Raw genomic sequence first — 25,057 nt, 5'->3', positions numbered from 1 at the left:
AAATTTCATCACAAGTCCTGGTTTGACTTGAATGTCCCTTGTAGGAAAAAAGAATGTGACAGCAGAAACAGGTGTTACTATGGAGAGCAGTCAGATTATAACAGGATTCTGTAAAAGACAAGACAATTTTAAATGATGAGATCTAATGTTCATTCCTACATAATGGTAACAATTTTAAGCATACATGAGAAAAGCACTGGTGATGGTGTACAAAATATACATCGAAAAATTGTTGATCCTAAAGTAAATTGTTGTTAGTGCTGTTCTTGTTAATGTGGGGTTTATCCTAAATTCACACACACAAAAAATTAAAATTAAACTGCAGATGAAAATCAATGTCCACCCCTTCTTACAGGCTGTAAGAAGTGATGGATAAATTCGGATGGATACAATTTAAAGTAATGATACATTTCTTTGCTTTAGTACACTGAGCTACCACTGCCACTAATAATAATAATAATAATAATAATAATAATAATAATAATAATAAAAAACAACCTTTCCAACAGTGTTTGACTGATGGTACTTAGATTTAGCAACCTAGTAGCCAGTATAAGGATATATGCAATAATGGAAACTTAAAACCCCTTTTATAATAATTATTTTATAGTATAGGAGCATCTGACAATTACTTAAATGTAAATGAAAATGTAAATGAGAAGAAGAACTGTTTCACAAAAGTCAAGAACTCTCTTGAGGAGATAGGGGTGTCATTGTCAAGAGATACAGACACTTCACGGCAAGGTGCAAACCACTGGTAACACTCAACAAAGAGGCCACAGGGCTCTGTGTGCATGGAGTTTGCATGTTCCCTTTCAAAAGCTACACTCGATGCTGCGTGAAAACGCTAAGGGAACGCTCCTCGCGTGACCAGTTGTTAAAGCATGTGTGTCATACACGACAAAAATTTTGGCATATATAACCTCGGTCAGGTGACTTCATTCGATTAGGTGCACCTCAAGGTTATAAATAAGCATGAACCGGAAACATCCTCAGCTCTTTTTCCTTCAAGGACTGCTTTGTTGTGTGTGTGTGCAAGCACTTTTTAAAAAGAAAGCAATAATAGAAAGTTTCTTAATACTCACCAGAAAGATGGCAGAGTAAGACACGAGTTCGTCCCTCTGTGTAGAAGAATATATCGCTGAGGGCGATCTCCATGCTTTCTGTTTTCAGTGTTTGGGGGAAGAGCACGCTATCTCGGGCTTGAGGCAGCAGGCAAGTATTGTGATTTTCTATCTATTAAAGTCCCTCGCACTCGGCTCTGCGTTTTTAAAACGAAACCGCAAACCGCGACGCATTTTTCGCATGCATATCTGGGAAAAGCGCACGAGACGGAATTATCCTTTTCTCTCGCACTTCTCAAGCGCGCTTCGGGGTTTCCTGTGAGAGGGCAAAAGAAACTTTCTCTTTCACCTCTGCGGAGATGGAAACTATCACTTTAGTTGTTATTAGAGGTGGTAACGTGCGGTCAAAGGCCCCCCAAACGCTCAAAGTGAGACAACAGGTTTCTGTCGGGCATCAATGATGGCCCTTCCCATCTTGGCAACCTCCAAGAGTTAACTCTTTCATGGAACAAGCCGTACTTATCCCATGTTTTTAAACTATTGACTTTGATTCGTTCCAATGTCATTAATAAAAGTGCGGTCCTTTATTATGATGCCCCAGATTAAAGAGACACTTGCGGGCTATCTCTCTTCTGGGAGCTCATACTCCTGGGAAAAATCCCCACTCCCCACCAAGCGTGTAGATTAACATCTTCGTTGGTGTAAAAAGCTTTTTCAGGCAGCGAGTCAGGCTGGTGTTGTCCTGCACACAATGGCTTTGCAGGCAAATCAGGCTGACCTACTGAGAGCTCTGAGCATTGGCAGGAGGCCGTGGTTCAATCATGGTGTTCGGGGAACAGCAGTCTCCAGTGAAATGTTAGGTGTTCTGTTCCTTCCTGCCACGTTTCAGGATGCCAAACATCTAACCCCCGTCTAATCTTACATATCATGGGTGTCACATGGGATTCGACCGCAATGCAGGCACAGCTGTCACTTGCCCGTATTGAATCCATTCTTGATACCCTAAAGGAGATCAAGCTAGGCCAGAAAGTAACTTTTACTACCTTCAGTGAGTGTTAGGTCTTATGGCAGCTTTCGGTTTCCCCAGTGATACCCTTGGACCATCTGCACATGAGATCGCTCCAGTTGTGGCTAAAAGCCAAGGGATTTTATCCAAGGGCCAAAGGTAATAAGGGTTACATGCCGAGCGCTGCATACCCTTTCTATGTTGTTCCGACCCTGGTCGTTGACTCTGGGTCGCACTCTAGGTCCGTGTTGTCCCCACAGATTGCTAATGACAGACGCCCCTCCAACGGGCTGGGGTCCGGTCTTAGATGGCCATCCAGCCCAAGGGACCTGAAGAGGTCATCTTCTTGCCTGGCACATCAATTGCCTCAAAACAATGACTCTATTTCTGGCCCTGAAATACTCCCTCCAGCAGCTGAGAGGCTGCCATGTCCTACATTTACATTTAGGCATTTGGCAGACGCTCTTAACCAGAGCGACTTACATTTTTTTTTTTTTTCCATTACACATCTGAGCAGTTGAGGGTTAAGGGCCTTGCTCAAGGGCCCAACACTGGCAACTTGGTGGTTGTGGGGTTTGAACCTAGGATCTTCCGAACCGTAGTCCAATGCCTTAACCACTGAGCTACCCCTGACCCCCCTCTAGGATCTATGTCCTAGATTTAACGCCACAAAAAGTGTTCTCTTTCCTGCTCAAGTACGACATATTATGAGTGTCACATGGGATTTGACCGCGATGCGGGCACAGCTGTCTCCTGCGCGTGTCGAATCCACTTTTAATACCCTAAAGGCGATCAAGCTAGACCAGAAAGTAACTTTACTACTCCCAGAGAGTGTTGGGTCTCATGGCAGCTCCAGGTTTTCCACAGGGATACCCTTAGCCCTTCTGCACATGAGATCAGTCTAGTTGAGGCTAAAAGCCAGGGGATTTCGTCCAAGGGCCAATCCCCTGAGGCAATATGGGTTACGGATCTGGAGGGATCTGGAGAGGTCATCTTCTCGCATGGCACATCAATTGACTCAAAATGATGACTCTACTTTTATTTAGTCTTGTAAATAATCGCCTGGGCAGACTAGGCTTGCGCCACTGGGAAAACAAGCGCACTAGGTTCTGCTTTAGGGACAGGACAAATTCTTGTCCCAGAGGAACATTTAAATTCCAGGTCATAGTAAAACATGTAGACCCAGTCCACTGCTGAACTGCTTCAGTGCTGGAGTTTCTGCAAGAAAATTTACCTCGGGCTTGTGCCCTAGTACACTCAGAACGTTCGTAGCCGCTTTTCGGCCCACTTCCTGACTGATGGGGTTTGTGGAAAGCACCCCTTAGTTGCTGGCTTATTTGAGGGCCTCATCAGCCTTTCTAGCTTGCTTAGGCTTTGCCAATTGGTTAGCTTAAGCTATTCTGCATCCTCACCCAACTATCTTCTGCTGTTGTTCTTGAAGCCTTTGTCCTCCGCCGTTACAGCTCCGGAGCAGTAAGACTTCATTCACTGTGTCCAGTTCATGCTCTTCAAATTTACAGCACACCACCGCACTAGCCAGTGGCGTAAATCAGAGCAGGTTTTCACATGTCATGGGGCCGCAGGCGAAGGGCAGCCACCACTAGATGAGTCAGGTGAGAAATGCTAGTGCCCTAGCCTATGAGGCGCATGGCACACTTTGCCTCTAGTAATTAGGGCCCATTTGACCAGGAAGCTTGCCTCATCAATTGCTCTGGCAAGAGGTGTTCCCAAGTGTGTCATGTGGCAGGTTGCCCTTTCCGCAAAACATTTGTCACTACACAACCCAGGGGATCCAGACACTTGCAGTGTGGCGGAGTTGGTATTCTTGTTCCCATAGCGTTTACAAGCAGCATCGAGTGTAGCTTTTAAAAGGGAACGTCTCTGGTTACTTTGCTGTAACCCTGTTTCCTGAAAAAGCGGGAACAAGATGCTGCGCTCCACTGCCGCACTGCATGCGTGACTGGATGTCCTTTCAGACAAAAAAGACCTGAGGATGTTTCCGGTTCATGCCTATTTATAACCTTCAGGTGCACCTAATCAAGGTTATATATGCCAATTTTTTTGGCGTGTTTGACACACATGCTTTAACAACCGATCACGCGAGGAGCATTCCCATAGCGTTTTCACGCAGCATCTTGTTCACGCTTTTTCAGGGAACAGGGTTACAGCAAAGTAACCAGAGACGTTCCCTTTTAAAAGCTACACTCGATGCTGCTTGTAAACGCTATGGGAACAAGAATACCAACTCCTCCACACTGCAAGTAAATAAATGAATAAATAAAAAAATCATACCAAGACTGTTGCACAACAGTCAAACATGGTGGTGGTATTGTGATGGTTTGTGGTTACTTTGCAGCTTGAAAAACTGGATAACTTGCCATCAATGATGGAACTATGAAGTCTGATCCCTAACAGAAAATCCTAAAGAAGAATACCCCGGCCATCATTTGTGATCTCAAGCTTAAACACAGTTGGGTTATGCAGCAGGATTATTCATGGTCAAACATGTACAGCAATGTAAAGGACTCTTTGCCAGGTTTTGGCAATGATTGATTGCAGTTGTTGGCACCAAGGGTGTTACAAGCAATAGGTTTAGAGGGTATTTATTAGTTATTAGGTTTATTACTTTTTCAAATAGAGCCAGGTTAGGACAGCTTTTTTGCTTAATAAATGAACTCATCATTAAAAAAAAAAAAAACATTTTGTACTTACTTTTTCAAAAATACTGTGTAGTTTTAAAGAGTTTGAGTTTCTTTTTGAATTGTGTTTGGAAAAGTGTACTGAGGGGCCACATTACTTATCTTCTACTGCCCTCATGCTAGTGTAGATTGGATGTGGTATGTGATGTCAGAGTTTCACGTCATAACCCTTGTGCACGAAGTGAGATGTGCTCAGTTTGACCATCTGACGGTGTAGTAAGAGGACGCATGCTGTACACACCTCAGACTAAAAATGTTCACACTGATGTGGATTACAGCTGTGCTTTGTGCTGAAATTGGTAAGTGTGACTGGTTCATTATTTTTCACGTTTACATTTACAGTTTCGCATGTTCACATGTACAGTACAGTATGTTGCTGTAACCTGGAATAAGGATTATTGTGCGGGCTGAAAAATTTCATTTACTACGTTATTTCCTGCTGAAAAAAAAATACAGATTTGTTTGAAATCTATTTTTAGTTCCTATTGAAACATCTTTCTCAAAAATAAAAGCAGGGTTTTAAGTAATACACAATTTTAATAGTTCCTCAAATTTTATCTACATGAATATGTTCATATATGTATATGTATGTACATGTACTGTATATGTTTTCTGCTTTTACTTCGAACAGGAGATTCTATAAAGGTAATTGATGTAAATCAACCAAACCCGGTGATCACTGCTGCTGTTGGTGAAAATGTGACTCTAGAATGCTTTCGACTAGGAGAGGACAACACCGATGCCATGTTCTGGTACAAGCAAAAAGTAGGACACAGGCCTCGTGTAATGGTCACGGTTCAACAGGAATCACATTACGAAGATGAGTTCAAGTCACCAAGATTCAGCATCGAGAAAGAAAAATCGAGCTGCCATTTAAAAATCTCTAATGTGGAGCCATCAGATGAAGCCATGTATTACTGTGGATTTAGACAGTTTTTTACAAAGTTTGGAAATGGAACATTTTTAGCAGTGACGGGTGAGGATTTCGGATGGATAGCAAGTTACATTTTTATTTTTTTATATGCCTAACATGTATCATTTTGTATTTTATGATGTATAAATTACTTGCATTATTATTATCCAAACAATAAAAAACAGCTCATTAAATGGTTATATTACACTGTACAGGTGATAAAGATGTAAAAGTGTCAGTATCACAGAGCGGCAGGTTGGACCCGGTTCCTGCAGGAGCGTCAGTGACTCTGCAGTGCTCGGTTCTCTCTGAGAGCAGAGCAGCAGAACTCCAAGTGCTCTGGTTCAGAGCTGCTCCACCACAATCCCATCCTCAAATCATTTACACTCATCACAACAGCAGCCATCAGTGTGAGAGCGGCTCTTTTACACACACCTGTGTGTACAACTTCTCCAAGAACATCCTCAGCCTCAGTGATACTGGGACTTACTACTGCGCTGTGGCCGCGTGTGGGAAGATCATTTTGGGGAACGGGACACGAGTACAACTTGGTGAGAACTCGAAGAGTATACATAAAATATATATGATTTATAAATGTTTATTGCTATTAAAAAATTGTAACAACCGTAATTCCAATCGAAGTCAGTATAGTTATTTTATATTTACATTAAATGTTGTACTGTGTGTGTGTGTTTGTGTGCGCATGTGTGTGTGTGTGTTTGCTGCAGATAAATCGTTGGATCCTGTAGTGATCTCTCTCATGGCAGCTTTGGGAGGGTGTATGTTTGTAATCTTTGCAGTATTCATAGGTTCTTTCTTTACAACTAACAACATGAACAGTGGTGAGTCTGCAAGTTGTTTATTAGAATGTTCTGTGATATCAGCGATTCTTACACATGTGATTGCCCGGAACATCCCTTAAAAAATGAAAAAAAAAAGTTGCATATTTATCCATAGTCTAAAATGTTTATTAAATTGGCAGATCCAGAAAGTTCCCCAAAAATCCTTCATATGTAAATTAGATAAATCTATTACGTTTTTGTAATGTTTTGACATACATAAATATTACATCTAATATAATAATATTTGAAATAGCATACATGTTACATAGATTTATATTATTTATATTTAATGTAAACCTATATATGTACACACACACACACACACACACACACATATATATATATATATATATATATATATATATATATATATATATATATATATATATAGTATATAATATACTGTAAAATATTATTAAAAGTTAATATCCCATCATTTAATGGTTTTATTCTCCCACTTATTAAGAAGGAATATATAAGATACAACATGAAATATTTTTTTTTCTTTGCAGGAAGATTTCGAGAAAAAGAAAGCTTCAAACAGGTCACTATTGATGAGGCTATATCCATTTTTCTTCTTCCTCTTATTGTTATTATTATTCTTATTATTATTGGTGTTATTATTTTATAGTTTACTTTGATTTATTTTTACATTTAAAATAACTGATGGTTTTCCAGGTGGATTGCAAGTCATCAGTTAAGATAAGGCTATTCTAAAGTGATAAATCAATAAATTTATATTTCATATCTCTTTTCACAGATCCCTGCTGGTGTGGAGCTGAATTTTGCTGCTTTACATTTTAATAAAATAAAAGAAATGGGAGATCGAGCTCATGATAATATCTATTCTGACGTGATTTACTCTCCTCTTTCTTAAATTATAAATGTCATACATTTAATAAAAAGGTCCTAAATTTTTTTTATACCTCTTGTTTTTATGTTTAGCTTGATTGGAAATTGGGTGAATTCTATAGTGAATTATTTAGCAATAGATTTTACTTTAAATATGTCTTAAATCATACAGATGTGTTATGAGAATAAAATCCTTATTATACAAACTTGCGTCGCTGTTGCATTTACCGATTACCAGGTGAAAGTACAAAACTTTTCTCTTCATCATTAGGTGGGCATGTATTTTGGTGGCATGTCAGCCAGTGTGATATAGGGGTGTAACACCACCACTTTCTGTGACGTTTTTGTACATGAAATATTTCTTAAAATTAATAAAGAAGTACTTGCTGAATGTTTACAGGAAAAACTGAAGTGGGCTCTGAACCACCTCAGCCAGCATCATCCTTCATGCATGTATGGATCATGTAAAAGCTTTTGCACCACTCAAATGTTTTGTTACAGAGTCTCAGTTAAGGTCTTATAACTGTACTGTGTTTAAAGTGTTCTGTAAATGTCATTTCTGCCTCGTTATTCCGAAGAAATTTCATCACAAATCCTAGTTTGACTTGTTAAGACTGTGGAAGCAGGTGTTACCATCTAGAGAAAGTAAGAAGAAATAAAATTTTCTTCTTCACAGTCAGAATAAAATAAATTCTCTGGAGGACAAGAACCTCAATCTGGGGGTTGGAAATTGTAAGGTTATGTCAACGTCGGATAAAATTTTCCTCATTATTTAAATCGTAAGATTTTAAATTATGACATCTGATGTCCATTCCTACATAATGAAAATAATTAGGAGCTTTTGGCACTTGTGGCAATGTACAAAATATACATTGCATATCAATCCTCAGTAAAGCTGGTTAATCCATAACTAAATTGGATCTGAATACAGACAAACAAATATGCCTCTTGACTGTATTTGTTCTGATTTTTTTTTATGTTGCTATTATCCTAGCCAAGGTTGTTCTTTACCCTATAAAATGTGCCACTGTAAAACAATCTAGTCAGATTCATAAAATTTGGAGTGATTATAGTCTTCACTCGCATATTGAGTACTTTATTTCAAATTCAGTGTGGTTGTGTACAGATCCCAAATGCCAAAGGGTATCATGAATAACATTTTCATATTCCCAACCCTATTTTTTGGGGCCTATAAATAATGGAACAAATAGTTGACAAGCAGTTGCATGGTCAGGTGTGGCTGGTCCCTCATTACTTCATGACTAGTCAAGCAGATAAAAAACGTGGAGGTGGTTCTGAGTATTAACAGTGTTTGATTGATGGTACTTATAGTTAGTAACCTAGTAACCAGTATTAGGATTTATGGGTAACACTTTATAATAACTACACCCTATGAATCATTAGTTAAGCATTGGTAAATAGTTAATTAATCATTTATAAAGCATTGTTCCTGCATTAATAGACATTAGTAAGCAGTTTATAAATACAGCTATACATGCTTTATTCTTGCTTTATAAGCGTCTATATAATATGCTTATTAATTGTATTTTCATACTTTATTAAGGATCAGTTAATCATTTCTAAATTAGGCATTACATTATGTAGGTGCATGTTATTCACAAGTTCTGACGCGTGTCTTTAGTTACACAGTGTCACTGACGACATCAGACGTTTCGTTGATTTCTTTGTCTCTTGTTTATTTTCAACATCAAAAACAACGGTTGTTACAGTTTCTTGCATAAATCCACTGTAGTCACGACAAGTCGCTTGCTGTGTTCTGTAGCTTCGATAGATTACAGTTACAACAACTTTTTTTACTGTATTCCTTTTAGCTTACTGTCTCACGGTCAAAAGCTTGTGTGCTCCACACCTTTCTGTATCCTTCCGTGTCTTAACAACAACTACAACTAACGTGCGTGATAGACATGGAACTGCATAACTGTGGGATGATATCACAGAACAACCCATGAAATGATGTCACAATACAAATTATATGTATGATACTTAATGCTTAATGCTTAATTAATAAACTGAAATAAGATAAACATAACAACAAATCACAAGAATGAAATATGGCCCTTACATTTCCAGCCCCTAATTGACAGGCAGGAAGACTGACAATTACACACATTTTTTTTTATTTTTTATTTTTTTTTTTACAATTGGGCCACAACATTTACTATTGGATTAAAATTTGAATTAACTTTCCTAACACTTTAGAATTAACTTTCTTAACACTTTAGACATTTGTTAACGGTTTAACTTAAGGTATTCATATCGCTGCGTACCAAATGAAAGGAACATGACTACTTCATAAGGTAATTAACAGTCCATTTCACATATGAGGCACAGCTTATCGATGGGTCTTTCCAGGGTACTGGTTTTAGTTTTGACCAGTACACGCTTACAAGTCCTTTTTTATCAGGGAACACTTTCGTGATCCGTCCGACGACCCATGAATTTCTTGGAGAAGACTCATCAATTATTAGAACTACGTCTCCAATCGAGAGGTTTTTTCTCACCTGAGACCATTTTTGGCGCTCCTGAAGCAAGGGCAAGTATTCACGCACCCATCGCTTCCAGAATAGGTCGGCAAGGTACTGAATTTGCTTCCACTTGCGACGTGCGTAAATGTCCTCTTTTTTGAAAAGACCAGGAGGCAAGTTTGGCTGTTTTTTCATCAGCAGCAGGTGGTTAGGTGTCAGGGGCTCCAGGTCTGTGGGATCGTCTGTAGCGGTGGTAAGGAAACGGTCATTCATTATAGCTTCCACCTCACACAGGAATGTATGCAAGCTCTCATCGTTTAGTGTTTGTTCTTTTAGTACAGACCTCAAGATTTTTTTAACTGACCTTATCTGCCTTTCCCACGTTCCACCAAAGTGAGACCCAGCAGGAAGATTAAATATCCATTGTATCCCCTTTTGCATGAGGACGCCTTCAATTTTTGACTGATTCCACTGTTGGATAGCTTTACGCAATTCAGTCTCAGCGCCTATGAAGTTCGTTCCATTATCACTTCTCATAACTGACACCTGGCCTCTTCTGCACATGAAGCGTCGAATAGCATTTAAGCAGGAGTCTGTATCTTATGACTGCGCGACTTCAATGTGCACGGCTCTTGTTGTCAGACAAGTAAACAATACGCCATATCTTTTAACATTACTTCTACCCCGTTTGACCTCGAAGGGTCCAAAATAGTCTACCCCTACGTTAGTGAACAGTGGGTGATCTGGTGTTATTCTATCGCGTGGCAGTTCTGACATTTTTTGTTCACTATTCTTCGCTCTGATCTTTCTGCATGTCACACAACTGGACACAAACTTTCTCACAAGGGAATTTGCTGTCGGAATCCAGTATTTCTGCCGCAATTTTGTAACATGGAAATTTCGTCTTTGAAGTTTTGGTTTTGAACGAACTTAATGACTTCGTTTTCTGCCATTGTTAAGTCCTTAACGAAAACAGACATCAGAAGACTACAAAGGACGGCTGAAAGAATTATTGGCACTGCCCTGCCCACGCCACAAGAACTGTACACATCCAGAGTGAGGAAAAGGGCTCGGAATATCACTTTGGACCCCTCACACCCAGGCCACCTTTTATTTGAACTTTTGCCGTCGGGTCGACGCTATAGAGCACCTAACACTAGGACAGTCAGGCACAAAAACAGTTTTTTTCCCCAGGCAATCTCCCTCATAAACAGTTAAACATCAACTGTCAATAAATATATGTGCAATATTGTGTACAGTATCACAGTGCAATATACTGTATAATACCACAGATTTCAGATATTTATATAACTTATTTAAAAAGTATCTCACACCCTACTCCATTTGATGTCAAATGTTTTTTTTTTTTTTTGTCGTGCTGTTTTTGTCTTGTCATTTGTTTTCTGTTCTGGAAGCTCTGTCACTAAAACAAATTCCTTTTACGTGTAAGCGTACTTGGCAATAAAACTCTTTCTGATTCTAATTCTGATTCTGATTAATTGTTAGAGACTTATGGTTTTCTGTTATTGAGTTGTTTGCCTGTCCCTTAATCCTTTTTGTTTTCTGTTTAAGCATGTCCTTAACGCAAAGAATCCAGGCAACGGATCTTTTTAACTTATACCAGAGTATCACTATCAGAGTGATAGTAAATCAGTTTACTCACGGCATCTGTGCTCTCTGTAGTTTTTACGAGATTCGCTGAGGCTGAGTGTTTAATCTCAATGTCATCCTCTTTCGTCGACAGATCGTGAATGTTTTCAGGCCATTTACTCTCTGGTGTTTTAAGAAAGGGGGGACCATGGATCCAATTGTTGTTTTTCATGAATTTTTCACAGGAAACTCCTCTGGAAGCAGCGTCAGCTGGGTTTTTTGAAGTGTTGACGTACCTCCACTGCTGTGGCTTGGTTGACTCTCGTATGATGGAGATTCTGTTAGCGACAAAGGTTTTAAAGCGAAGTTTTTCATTAACAATGTATCTCAAGACAGTTGTGCTGTCGGTCCAAAACACAGAGTCCAGCAGTTCTATTTCCAGTTGACCTTTCAACATTTTGTCGTTGTTTACGGCAACCACTGCCGCTGTCAATTCCATTCGGGGGATAGTAGTTTGTTTCAAGGGCGCTACGTGAGAATTCCCTATCATGAATGCACAGTGTGTAAGTCCATCAGCATTTACCAACCTAATATATAAGACAACTCCATATCCCATTTCACTTGCATCTGAGAAGTGGTGAAGTTGTGCTGTAGTTGTAACTCCAAAGTCAACTGGTTTTACGCATCTTGCTACACTAAACTCAGACAATTCCTGCAACTCGTGTAGCCAGGCCTTCCATCTTTTTATAAATTGTTCGGGAATGTCATCGTCCGAAGCGAGTCTCTCTTTACATAACTGCTGCATTAAGATCTTAGCTGGCAGTATGACTGGTGCAAGGAAGCCTAAGGGGTCATAAATTGAACTAGTGACTGACAAGATTCCTCTTCTAGTCACAGGCCGCTCTTTTAAACTAATCTTGAACTTGAGCGTGTCTGAATTAATACACCACAGCACCCCTAGAGCTCTCTCAACAGGAAGTGCGTCTTTACTCAAATCTAAGTCCCTCATGTCTTTAATTTTCTCACCCTCAGGGATGGAAGCTAGCAATGTACGACTATTACTTGCCCACTTGGTGAGGTGAAACCCTCCACTTGCGCACAGTTTGGTGAGATTACTATATAGCGCAACTGCTTGACTATGACTAGAGACAGACTTTAAGCAGTCGTCTACATAAAAGTTTTTAAGTACTGTGTTGACTGCCTCGGCAGATGCATTGCTGCGGTTTTCTTCTGCTGTTTTCCTAAGGGCGAAGTTAGCTACACTTGGAGATGATTTTGCACCAAACAAATGAACAACCATTTTATACTCAACCAAGTCCTGACTCACTTCTCCGTTCGGCCACCACAGAAAACGCAACAAGTCTGTGTCCTTTTCCGGAACTCTGACCTGATAGTACATGGCTTCCACATCTGCCATTATGGCAACTTCTTCGTGTCTAAAGCGTGCGAGCACCCCAATGAGTGAGTTTGTCAGGTCGGGTCCCTGCAGAAGCTCGCTATTTAATGATATTCCCTAATAGCTGGCAGCACAGTCAAAGACTACCCTTAGCTTTTTCTTTTGAGGATGGTACACACCATGGTGAGGTATGTACCACACTTGCCCGTCTTGTCAACTTAGGTGGGGCGTGGGGACCTTGACTGTATGACCCTTCTCAAACATGTCATTCATGAAGTTTAAATACTTTTTGTGAAAGGAGCGGTTATGCTTAAACTTCCGTTTGAGGTTCAGTGCGCGCTGCATGGCTGCGCTTCGGTTATTGGGCATTTGAATAGCTGCTTTTTTAAATGGGAGACCGATGTGGAAGTGATTATTGGTAAACTGCAGAGAATTAGTTACAGAGTCTAAAAACTGATAGTCCTCTTGTGACAACTCAGCTTTGTCATCACAGTTCCGTTCAGGAAAATCATGGTTGTACTGTTGTATCAGCATTTGTTCTACACTTTCGATGGAGACTCTGTTGACTGCAACGCTCACTTGCTCATTGTCACATGTGCCTTCCTCGACCGACTCTCGAAGAGGTCCATTTATGGTCCATCCGTGAGCAGTCTTTACTGCATATGGCCCATTGTGCCTTCTGTTAATTACTCGCCATGGTTCTAGGAGCCTGTGCTCTTTGTTACCTATGAGAATTTCAACTCCAGCATAAATGTAAGGCAGTTTTACTTCGCTAAGGTATGGCCACTTATCAATGTCATGCTGTTGTGGAATATTTTCCACTGAGACTGGGATACTCTTTTGTGTGAACACTTTGGGGAGTTCAATAAAGGTGTTTTCTTCCAGACTGCTAACCTCTAGGTCAGTAAGCACGTAACTTTCTACTTGTTTCCTCGCGTTCATGGTGCTTAACATGATGTCAATTTTTTTACCTTGTACATTTAATCGCCTTGCTAATGACTCTGTACAAAAGGTAGCAGAGCTACCTGGGTCCATAAAGGCGTATACTTTTACTGTCTTGTTGCCTTTCTTGGACTTTATTTTAACAGGTACTATGGAGAGAATACAGTCATCTCCAGCCCCGATACACGCACTCGTTTCGTGACTCGCTGTAACAGGCAATGTTTAAACTGGTTCGGTTTCGTCAGCCTTTACGATTGCTTGAGCTGTGTCTTTTGCTGCAATGTGCAGCATGCAAGGATGTTTCTTTGAGCACAACTGACATGTAATTTTCTTCGTGCAGTCTTTGCTTAAATGTCCTTTTACTAAACAGCCAAAGCAAAATCCATTCTTTTTTAGAAAGTCCAATTTGACCTTATATGTCTCATTGTTAAACTTGTGGCATTCGTCTAGGGTATGATCTTGCTCACAGGATGCACAAGGTTTAGTAAAGGCACTAATAACTAATGCACCACTACTCTTTACTGTGATTGAGTCTTTATGATTTATACCAACCTGTTTTACACCGGTCGCAAAGCTGCTACCTCTCTTTTCTTCCATTTTTTGCTTGAATCCTGAAGGGGATTTGTTGCTGTGTTTTTTACCACTAGTCGTTGTACCACTAGTCGAAACGTTCAGGTCTCCAAAAAGTGGGTTAGACATTACCTTTGCTTCTCGTTCTACGAATTTCATCAGCTGCACGAACTTAGCTCTTTCTTCATTGCGCTCTTCGTACTCGTATACGTGGCTTCTCCATTTTTCACGCAATTTGTAGGGCAGTTTTGAGGCAACACTCCTCAAGTTGGTAGCATTGTCTAGCTCATCCATGTAATTAATGCTTGACATGGTATTGTAACATTTTACTAGGAACAGGGAGAAAGTTTTTAACGACTTTCCGTCCTCTGACTTTATTTCCGGCCAGTTGAGTGCCTTTTGCATCAGCGTTGTAGCGATTATTTGTCTATTTCCGAAATTGTCATGTAACAGTTTCATAGCCTCTGCGTAACCACGATGTTCTGGCATGAGCTGGCAGCTTCTCACTAGGTCCCTAGGCTGTCCTTCAGTATACTGCTCGAGATAGAACAGCCTTTCCAGATTGCTATCAGTTTTGGTTTCGATGGCATGTTTAAAGGCTCTTACAAAGGACGTGAACTCAAGAGGGTCGCCATAGAATGGAGGAACGTTGCGCGGAGCTAAGGAATGTTGCCTCTGACTCTTCGCAAACATTTCTGTAAGATCTGCCTGAAGTGGCATCCTACCCTGAGGCTCCACTATGTCAGTGTTGTAAAGTGAGTGTTCGTTACCTTGGGTGGGCCGTTCCACTAGGGTGCTTGACATTATGGGTTTGGCACTCACTGGCATGCTTAAGTGGGTTGCTCGGAGGTGTGATGGCAGCTCGAGGTATTCCGTTGCCGAACTGTGGTCGCAGTGGTCGTTGTGCTCCGGTTCCGGGGGGCATGCACCACTTGTTTCTACGACCACGCTCCGTCTCGCAGGATGTTGTTTTTCACGGTTCTGGTAAGAATTTAGTTCAGCATCGGCTATTGCAAGCGCTGTTTCCAATTTCAGCCTTTCCTTTTGTGCCTTTAATTATGCTTGCTTAGCCTTTAGTTGTGCCTTCAATTGCTCTTCCTCGACCTTTAATCGTGCTTTCATCTGATCTTCCTCAGCCTTTAATCGTGCTTCCTCCAGTTGCAGCGCCTGCCGATCTCTCAAAGTTGCTGCTTTAGCCAGCAAAGCTGCTCTGTTGGCTTCTGCCTCTTTTAGTCGAGCCTCGGATACTGCTGACGTTAAGGACCTCTTGCATGCCGCTGACGTTACGCTTCCGTGCCTTTGGGGGGCGGGCGTCTTGCGCTCCACCATTGACACACTGTCGTTTGGCGAAACTACATCGTCACCTGTTTGAGGCAACTTAAAGCGATTACTAGTGTCCGCGATCCACGACTCCACTCTTACCATGAATTCTGAGCAGCGCGTTAATCTAGGGTGAAACCAGTGGTGCTGATCAGTTTCACGCTCTTCATCCTTTGCGCACGATCGCACTGTTACATTACTTTCAATAAAGTCATTTAGCAGCTCTTTGTATTGGCGGCGCTTGGCTTTAACGTCATGAAAATTACAAGCATTGTCCATAAGCGCCTCTAGTTCATTGTATGATACAGTCAACTGACTCCACTTGCCTTCTCTGGCGCTCTTCAGTTCGTCGAGCACCATCACCTGCTCAGATTCGGCGATAGCGGCGTTGTCCTCGCCGTGTGACATGGTGAAGTTTAAGGCAGGCAAGTCCTCTTCTCGCTTTCGGTTTCGGTTGCTCGCACGCGCGCTCTTCACAATCTTAAATCACTTATCTTCATTTCTGCGGCGGAGCCAAGCTTTTGACTTTAAGGTAGGTGCATGTTATTCACAAGTTCTGACGCGTGTCTTTAGTTACACAGTGTCACTGACGACATCAGACGTTTCGTTGATTTCTTTGTCTCTTGTTTATTTTCAACATCAAAAACAACGGTTGTTACAGTTTCTTGCATAAATCCACTGTAGTCACGACAAGTCGCTTGCTGTGTTCTGTAGCTTCGATAGATTACAGTTACAACAACTTATTTTACTGTATTCCTTTTAGCTTACTGTCTCACGGTCAAAAGCTTGTGTGCTCCACACCTTTCTGTATCCTTCCGTGTCTTAACAACAACTACAACTAACGTGCGTGATAGACATGGAACTGCATAACTGTGGGATGATATCACAGAACAACCCATGAAATGATGTCACAATACAAATTATATGTATGATACTTAATGCTTAATGCTTAACTAATAAACTGAAATAAGATAAACATAACAACAAATTACAAGAATGAAATATGGCCCTTACACATTATTTACAAACTGGTTATTTCGTAATTGTAAGTGGTTCATGAGATCATTTAGAACGTGTTAGTAAATGATTCATAAACCATTTGAATGCACATTTATACATCTTATTATTCAGACATATATTAACAGTTAGTCAGTGTGTTAATAAATGCTTTATTAACACACATTCCTACTGTAACCCATAATTAATTTAGGTAGTTATAAAACATTTACTAGCTGTCAGTTAATGGTTTTTGTGAGGTCATCTAAAAAGAGCAACCAGTACCAACACTGGATTATAAAATACAACAAATAATATTTTTATAAAACAATAATGATAATATAAAATATTTCAAAACTTGAAAAAACTACTTCAGTATTAACTTTTAAACATCAGTGAACAGCAGTGCAGACTGTAGATAATTTTGGTAAGTTCACTTCCGTTTGAGGGGAAACAGCTTACCATCATTGAATGAATACTTACTTACCATTAATGAATCATCATTAATTGCGGCAGCACATTGTTTGGCAAATGCACTAAGTTTAACTTGACTGCTGTGGTTTTTAAGAAGATCCTTAAATTTGTCAGGTGCAGCAATGTTTAGCTTTGCGATTGGAGCATTGACTGCTACCGAAGAATTTTCGAAGTGCCGAAGAATTTTTTCGTAACGGAACACCACCTGCTGTGGTGTTTGAGCTGTAATTCAGAGAACAGAAACATTAGTGTTAGTATTTAGTTTTGATATTCTCACACACCATTTAACACACTCACACACCTGACTCATAAATTGTTTCAATCTCCATTATGACACAGAGTTGTTTATTATACCGGCGTGCGGTAATAGTATTATTTTTTATTTGGTATAAAATTTTGATATGTGGATCTGATTTATTTTTTTATTTTTTTTATTTTTTTACACAGTGCTTTAGCTAACCAAAGAATAATTCTCTTAAAGGAATTTGTTATATTATATATTATTATGTATATTATATAAAGTGTTACCAATTTATATAATAATGGAAACTTCAAAGCACTTTTGTAAGTCGCTCTGGATAAGAGCATCTGCCTAAATGTAATGTTAATGCAATTTGTTTACTTAATGCAAATTGTTAAAAACTTAATCCCCTAACATAAGATCCAAGAAGGTGTCTATGCAAGGGAAGATTGTCATTATTAAGCCATTTAAACAAAAGACCATCAGAGAAGTAGCAAAAACATCAAAAGTGGCCAATACAACAGTTTAGAACAATTTTGAAAATATGGGATCAACTGTCAAGCTTAGCAACAGCAACAAACCTGGAAGACCATGGAAGTCATTTAAAGTGGAACATGTCAGAATTCTGTTCATGGTGAAGAAGAACTGTTGCACAACATGTAGATAAATCAAGAAGCCCTTTTGGCGAGGTAATTGTGTCATTGTCAGGAAATTGCTCTATGAAGTCAATGCAGACACTTCACAGCAGGGTGTAAACCACTGGTAATGCTCAAGTACAGAAAGGTCAGATTAGACTTTGCCAGATTCTTTGGACTAGTGAAACCAAGATTAAATTTTAACAGAATGATGATAAGAGAAAAGTATTGAGAAAGAAAGGAACAGCTCATGAGCCAAAGCATAGCATGACATCTTTCAATCATGGTGGAGTCAGTGTTATGGCATAAGCGTATATGGCTGCCAGTGGAACTGGGTCACTGGTGTTTATTGATGACCTGATAGATAATGGCCCAAAACATACAGTGAAAGCTACCCAAAAGTTTGACAAGCAAATGTACAAGATATTTTTTAAATATTTAATATTTCACCTGGTCTTAACCCAATAAAGCATGCCATTTCCTTCCTAAAGACAAGAACGAAGGCAGAAAGACACAAACAATCAGCAGCTGAAGGCAGCTGCAGTAAACACCTGACAAAGCATCTTGATGGAGGAAACTCAGTATTTGGTCATGTTCATGGGTTCCAGATTTCAGATTGACCGCAAAGGACTTTCATCAAAATGTTAAAGGCAAACTTGTAATTATGTTAGTTTGTCCTTTATTCATGACCCACCTGCCCCACCTTAAAATTTGTGCGTGTAAAAATAGCTGTAATTACGGAGTTAATGCCACTGCTTTGGCAAAGCCAACTCAGCTTTTGGTCATTTCCATATGTTTCAGACCTCAGGCAGTCATCGACTAATGTTCTCATCAAAGTATTAAAGCCAAACTTTATGGTTATAATTATGTTAGCTTGTCCTTTATTAATTACCACCCCCAACACCCTAAAACCTGTTGTGTATGATAATCGCTGTAATTTCTGAATAGTTAATGCAGTTTTGGCAACGCCCTTGTATTTAAGCAGAAAATTTTGGCTCTGCTTACACCTTGAGTATTTCATTTTAAATTCAATGTGCTTATGTACAGAGGCCAAAGACTGAAGCAAACTTTAAGTGAATACTCTCACTCATCTTTTATACCGCTTTATTTAGTATTTAGGCTCGCAGGAACCTGGAGCCTATCCCAGGAGGCTTAGGCCACTAGGCAGAGTATATCCTGGACACGGTGCCAATCTATCCCAGGACACACACACATACTCATTTACACTTTATGGGCAAAATGGGAACGCCAATTAGCCTAACCTGCATATCTTTGGACTGTGGGAGGAAACCGGAGTACCCGGAGGAAACCATCCAAACTCCTTGCACATAGAGATGGGAATCAAGACTGCCTGGGAATCAAACCTGGACTCTGGAGGTGCAACAGTGCTAATGCCTTACAGCTCCAGGGTCCGGGTTTGATTTCTGGTCAGGTTTGATAGCCAGCTCTGTGTGCATGGAGTTTGCATGTTCTCCCTGTGCATGCTAGGTTTCCTCTGGGTGCTCCGGTTTCCTGCTACAGGCCAAAGACCTGCAGATTAGGTTGGTTGGCATTTTCAAATTGCCCATAGTGTGTGAATGAGTGTGTGAGTGTGTATATATGCCCTGTAATGAATTGGCAGCCTGTCCAGGGTGTACCCTGCCATGTGCCCCAAGTGTCCTGAGATAGGGTCCAGGTCCCTGTGACCCTGTATTCAGGAAAAAGTGTTATAAATGATGAGTGAGTGAAAATTAAGAGGAAAAAAGGGATGGAGAAAGAAAGGAACTCCGTGAGCCAAAGCACACCATGACGTCTTTTAAACATGGCATAAGCCCAAATGGCTACTAACAGAACTGGGTCACTGGTGTTTATTGATGACCTATAATGATAATGGTGGGGATGAAAGTGCCCTCCTCCCTGTGAGAGACACTTGCCCCACAAGCTCTGAATCTGTGCGCAGAGAACCATCATGACTGTGAGCTCCTCCTGATCATGCAGTTCCGAGACATGTTTTTTATCAATTCGTGGCTTACGCATCTCATATAATACGACATCGAAACCCTTAAACCCTAAAAGGCTCTCTGTCGTGCCATTGAGATTAAAGTTTTTAAAATGCTTTGCAATGGCATCATGGACGCATCCACTAACCCCTGGTCCGGCCCTATGTGGCCGTAATTTTGTTACAGCTTCAGATGACTAAACCAGATTTAAAATTGCTTAAAGCCGTCCTTACCACTTCCCCATCATCTGTAATCGTGACTTCAACAGTTCCTTTGGCAACCTGGCCACACTATCTAGATGCCGTTCACTCTTCTAGTTATTCACGACAAGTACAAAGTGGAGGGGGTGCTGTCCCAGTATCAGGTTGCCACACCCAGGTCTGATTACTTACTTGAAGTAATCGACAAGGCTTGGAAAGGATTACAAAGTAATTTCCAAGGCTTTGGTACTACAGCAAAGCATGGTGCGAGTCGTTATACACAAATTTTAGAAAATTTTGAACAGAGGGGCAAGCCTACTAAAATTCCAAGAAGTTTGGGAAAGTGTTCTGATGAAAAAGTGACTCCAGTTAAATATGGCATAAAACTACCCCAACATTTTTTGAAAAAAGCAAAAAAAAAAAAAAAACAACATCATACCAACAGTGAAACATTGTGGTGGTAGTGTAATGGTTTTGTGGCTACTTTGCAGATTTAGAACTTGGATAACTTGCCATAATTGATGGAACAATGAATTCTGACCTCTATCAAAAAATCCTAAAGAAGAATATCCAGCCATCATTTGTGTTCTCTAACTCAAGAGCAGTTGGGTTATGCAGCAGGATTATCCGATAAATACCCGAAATTCCACTTCTGAATGGGTCAAAATGGCATTGTTTTTAATTAAGGTTTTGGAGTGGCCTAGTCAAAGTCAAAATTGAGATCTGTAATTAAATAGGATGTTCATGCTCGACCATGCACAACGATGTGAAAGACTTTTTTGCCAGGTTTTGCAAATGTTTGACTGCAGTTGTTGGCACCAAGGGTGTCACAGTAAATAGGTTTAGGGGTTATTATTAGTTATAAGGTTTATTACTTTTTTAAATAGAGCCAGGCAGGTTAGGACATTTTTTTTCACTTAATAATGAAATCATAATTAAAAAAAAGAATGCATTGTGTACCTTTAAAAAAAAATACTGTGTAGTTTTAAAGAGTTTAAATTCCTTTTTAAAAGTGTGTTCGGAAAGGATTACTGAGGGGCCACATTACTTATCTTCTACTGCCCTCGTGCTAGTGTAGATTGGATGTGGTATGTGATGTCAGAGTTTCTTGTCATAAACCTTGTGCACAAAGTGAGATGTGCTCAGTTTGACCATCTGACGGTGTAGTAAGAGGACGTATGCTGTACACACACCTCAGACTGGAGATGTTCACACTGATGTGGATTACAGCTATGCTTTGTGCTAAAATTGGTAAGTGTGAATGGTTTATAGTTTTCGGTTCACATGTACAGTATGTTGCTGTAACCTGGAATAAGAATTATTGTGTGGGCTGAAAAATTTACTGTTTGATCTATGTTGATCTATGACCTTATAGAATTTTATACTGAACTGCAAATTTACTAAGTTATTTCTTGCTGGAAAAAAAAAAAACACACATTTGTTTGAAATCTATTTTTAGGCCCTGATGAAACATATTTCTCAAAAATAATAGCAGGGCTTTAAGTAATACACAATTTTAATATTTCCTTAAATTCTATTTACATGTATTATGGATAAAAAAAAAGAGTATATATTTTTATGTTTTCTGCTTTTACACCTAACAGCAGATTCTATAAAGGTAATTGATGTAAATCAACCAAACCCGGTGATCACTGCTGCTGTTGGTGCGAATGTGACTCTGGAATGCTTTCGACTAGGAGAGGACCACACCAATGCCATGTTTTGGTACAAGCAGAAAGTAGGACACAGGCCTCGTGTAATGGTCACAGTTCAACAGGAATCAAATTACGAAGATGAGTTCAAGTCACCAAGATTCAGCATCGAAAAAGAAAAATCGAGCTGCCATTTAAAAATCTCTAATGTGGAGCCATCAGATGAAGCCATGTATTACTGTGGATTTAGACAGTTTTTTACAAACTTTGGAAATGGAACATTTTTAGCAGTGACAGGTGAGGATTTCAGCTGCATACCAAGTTTAATTTTTTATTTATTTTTTTAATATGCCTAACATGTATCATTTTGTGTTTTATGATGCATAAATTACTTGCATTATAATTATCTAAACATAAAAAAACTGCTCATCAAATGGTGAACAGGTGATGAAGATGTAAAAGTGTCAGTATCACAGAGTGGCGGATTGGACTCGGTTCCTGCAGGAGCGTCAGTGACTCTGCAGTGCTCGGTTCTCTCAGAGAGCAGAGCAGCAGAACTCCAAGTGCTCTGGTTCAGAGCTGCTCCACCACAATCCCATCCTCAAATCATTTACACTCATCACAACAGCAGCCATCAGTGTGAGAGCGGCTCTTCTACACACACCTGTGTGTACAACTTCTCCAAGAACATCCTCAGCCTCAGTGATACTGGGACTTACTACTGCGCTGTGGCCGTGTGTGGGAAGATCATTTTGGGGAACGGGACACGAGTACAACTGGGTAAGAACTTGAAGAGTATACATAAAATATATACAAGTATAATTTAAAAATGTTTATTGCTATTAAATAATGTAATAACCGTAATTCCAATCGAAATGAGTATAGTTATTTTATATTTACATTAAATATTGTACTGTGTGTGTGTGTGTGTGTGTGTGCGTGTGTGTGTTTGCTGCAGATAAATCTTTGGATCCTGTAGTGATCTCTCTCATGGCAGCTTTGGCAGTGTGTATGTTTGTAATCTTTGCAGTAGTTATAGGTTCTTTCTTTACAACTAACAACATGAACAGTGGTGAGTCTGCAAGTTGTTTATTAGAATGTTCTGTGATATGAGCGATTATTACACATGTGATTGCCCGGAACATACCTTAAAACATGAAAAAAAATTGCATATTTATTCATAGTCTAAAATATTTATTAAATTGGCATATTTTTGATTATCTTAAAAAATCCAGAAAGTTCCTCAAAAATATGTAAATATGTAAATTAAATAAATCTATTAGGTTGTTAACCACATAAATATTACTAATATCTAATATATTAATATTTGAAATAGCATACGTTACATAGATAAATATTTAATTCAAACCTATATTTTATTTTTCATGGATTTTCATGGCCACCATATATGTATGAATTGAGGGTATACTGTAAACTATTTTTAAAAGTTAATATGCCATAAGTTAATGGTTTTATTCTCCAACTGATTAAGAAGGAATATATAAATTACAACATGAAATATTTTTTTCTCTTTGCAGGAGGATTTCAAGAAAAAGAAAGCTTCAAGCAGGTCACTAATGCTGAGGCTATATCCATTTTCTTCTTTTTCCTCGTCTTCTTCTTAATATTATTATTGGAGTTCTTTACTATATTATTCCATAGTTTAGTTTTATTTATTTTTACATTTATTTTATTTTTGCAAGTCATCAGAAGGTTATTCTAAAGTGATAAATCAATATTTCATATCTCTTTCCACAGATCCCCCGTGGTGTGGAGCTGAATTTCGCTGCTTTACATTTCAATAAAATAAATGGAACGAGAGATCAAGCTCATGATAATATCTATTCTGACGTGATTTACTCTCCTCTTTCTTAAATTATAAATATCGCAAATTCAGTATTTTTTTTTTTATCTTAGCTTGAGTGGAAATCGGGTGAATTTTATAGTGAATTAAAGGAAGATGTAAGGTAAATAAAAGTAAGATTTTGAGAATAAAATCAATATTATACAAACTTCTGTCGCTAATGCATTTACCAGGTGAGAGTACAAAACCTTTCTTCTCATCATTATACATGAGGCATGTAGCATGTCAGCCAGTGCGATGTAGGGGTGTAACACCACCACTTCCTGTGACGTTTTTGTACATGAAATATTTCTTAAAATTCATAAAGAAATACTTGCTGAATGTTTACAAGAAAAACTGAAGTGGGCTCTGAACCACCTCAGCCAGCATCATCCTTCATGCATGTATGGATCATGTAAAAGCTTTTGCACCATTCAAATGTTTTGCTACAGAGTCTCAGTTAAGGTCTTATAACTGTACTGTGTTTAAAGTGTTCTGTAAATGTCATTTCTGCTTCATTATTTTAAAGAAATTTCATCATAAGTCCTGGTTTGACTTATGATGAAATATACATGAATACTTCATGTATGAAAAAAAAAAATTGTGACTGTAGAAGCAGGTGTTACCATGTAGAGAAGTAAAAAAAAAAGACAAGACCATTAATCTAGAGGTTGGAAATTGTAAAGTTATGTCAATGGCTGATAAAATTTTCCTCGTTATTTAAATCGTAAGGTTTTAAATAATGACATCTAATGTCCATCCCTACATAATGAGGACATGTGGGAGCTTTTGGCACTTGGTGCAGTGTACAAAATATACATTGGATATCTATCCTGAGTAAAGCTAGTTAATCCTTGAATAAATTGGATCTGAATACAAATAAACAAATATGCCTCTTAAAAGTATTTTTTTAGATTTTTTTTTTGATTTTGCTATTATCCTATATTCACGAAAAAAAAATTAAACCACTGATGGAAATCCATGTCCACATCTTCTGACAGGTTGATTCACATAAAATCTGGAGCGTTTATAGTCTTCACTTGCATATTGAGTGCTTCATTTTAAATTAAGTGTGGTTGTGTACAGATGCCAAATGCCAAAGGTTATTAGGAATAAAATTTTCATACACCCAACCCCATTTTTTGGGGCCTATAAATAATGGAACAAATAGTTGACAAGCAGTTGCATTGTCAGGTGTGGCTGGTCCCTCATTACTCCATGACTAGTCAAGCACATAAAAGACGTGGAGGTGGTTCTGAGTGTTAACAGTGTTTGATTTATGGTACTTATAGTTAGTAACTTACTAACCAGTATTAGGATTTATGAAATAATGGAAACTTTAAAGCACTTTTGTAAG

At 39.1% G+C, this 25,057-nt stretch overlaps 1 protein-coding gene and 1 long non-coding RNA gene across 2 annotated transcripts; both read left to right on the top strand.

Annotated features, from left to right (window-relative positions):
• The first annotated feature begins 2,128 nt into the window (after positions 1 to 2,128).
• Positions 2,129 to 7,474, top strand: LOC128531801 (uncharacterized). The gene is made up of 7 exons (XM_053505949.1): positions 2,129 to 2,229; positions 2,312 to 2,370; positions 3,591 to 3,683; positions 4,991 to 5,068; positions 5,401 to 5,745; positions 5,898 to 6,248; positions 7,470 to 7,474. Exons 1-7 carry the CDS (start codon positions 2,129 to 2,131, stop codon positions 7,472 to 7,474), a joined length of 1,032 nt encoding a protein of 343 aa, XP_053361924.1.
• A 15,348-nt stretch (positions 7,475 to 22,822) lies between these two features.
• LOC128531319 (uncharacterized) lies at positions 22,823 to 23,761 on the top strand. The gene is made up of 3 exons (XR_008361187.1): positions 22,823 to 22,929; positions 23,396 to 23,427; positions 23,616 to 23,761. It is a non-coding gene; the product is annotated as an uncharacterized LOC128531319 (long non-coding RNA).
• The last annotated feature ends 1,296 nt before the right edge of the window (positions 23,762 to 25,057 follow it).

This window comes from Clarias gariepinus, chromosome 10, assembly GCF_024256425.1.
Source record: "Clarias gariepinus isolate MV-2021 ecotype Netherlands chromosome 10, CGAR_prim_01v2, whole genome shotgun sequence".
NCBI lineage: Eukaryota > Metazoa > Chordata > Actinopteri > Siluriformes > Clariidae > Clarias > Clarias gariepinus.
The sequence above is the reverse complement of the archived record's forward strand: the minus strand, read 5'-3'. Positions and strand labels throughout refer to the sequence as shown.

What these genes read in the sequence shown, in the direction of transcription:
- LOC128531801 (XM_053505949.1), top strand. Translation starts at nt 2,129, where the DNA reads ATGGCAGCTTTCGGTTTCCCCAGTGATACCCTTGGACCATCTGCACAT. An exon ending in ATTTTATCCAAGGGCCAAAG is followed by an intron (nt 2,230 to 2,311) that starts GTAATAAGGGTT and finishes GTCGCACTCTAG; the next exon opens with GTCCGTGTTGTCCCCACAGA. An exon ending in TGTGCTTTGTGCTGAAATTG is followed by an intron (nt 5,069 to 5,400) that starts GTAAGTGTGACT and finishes TACTTCGAACAG; the next exon opens with GAGATTCTATAAAGGTAATT.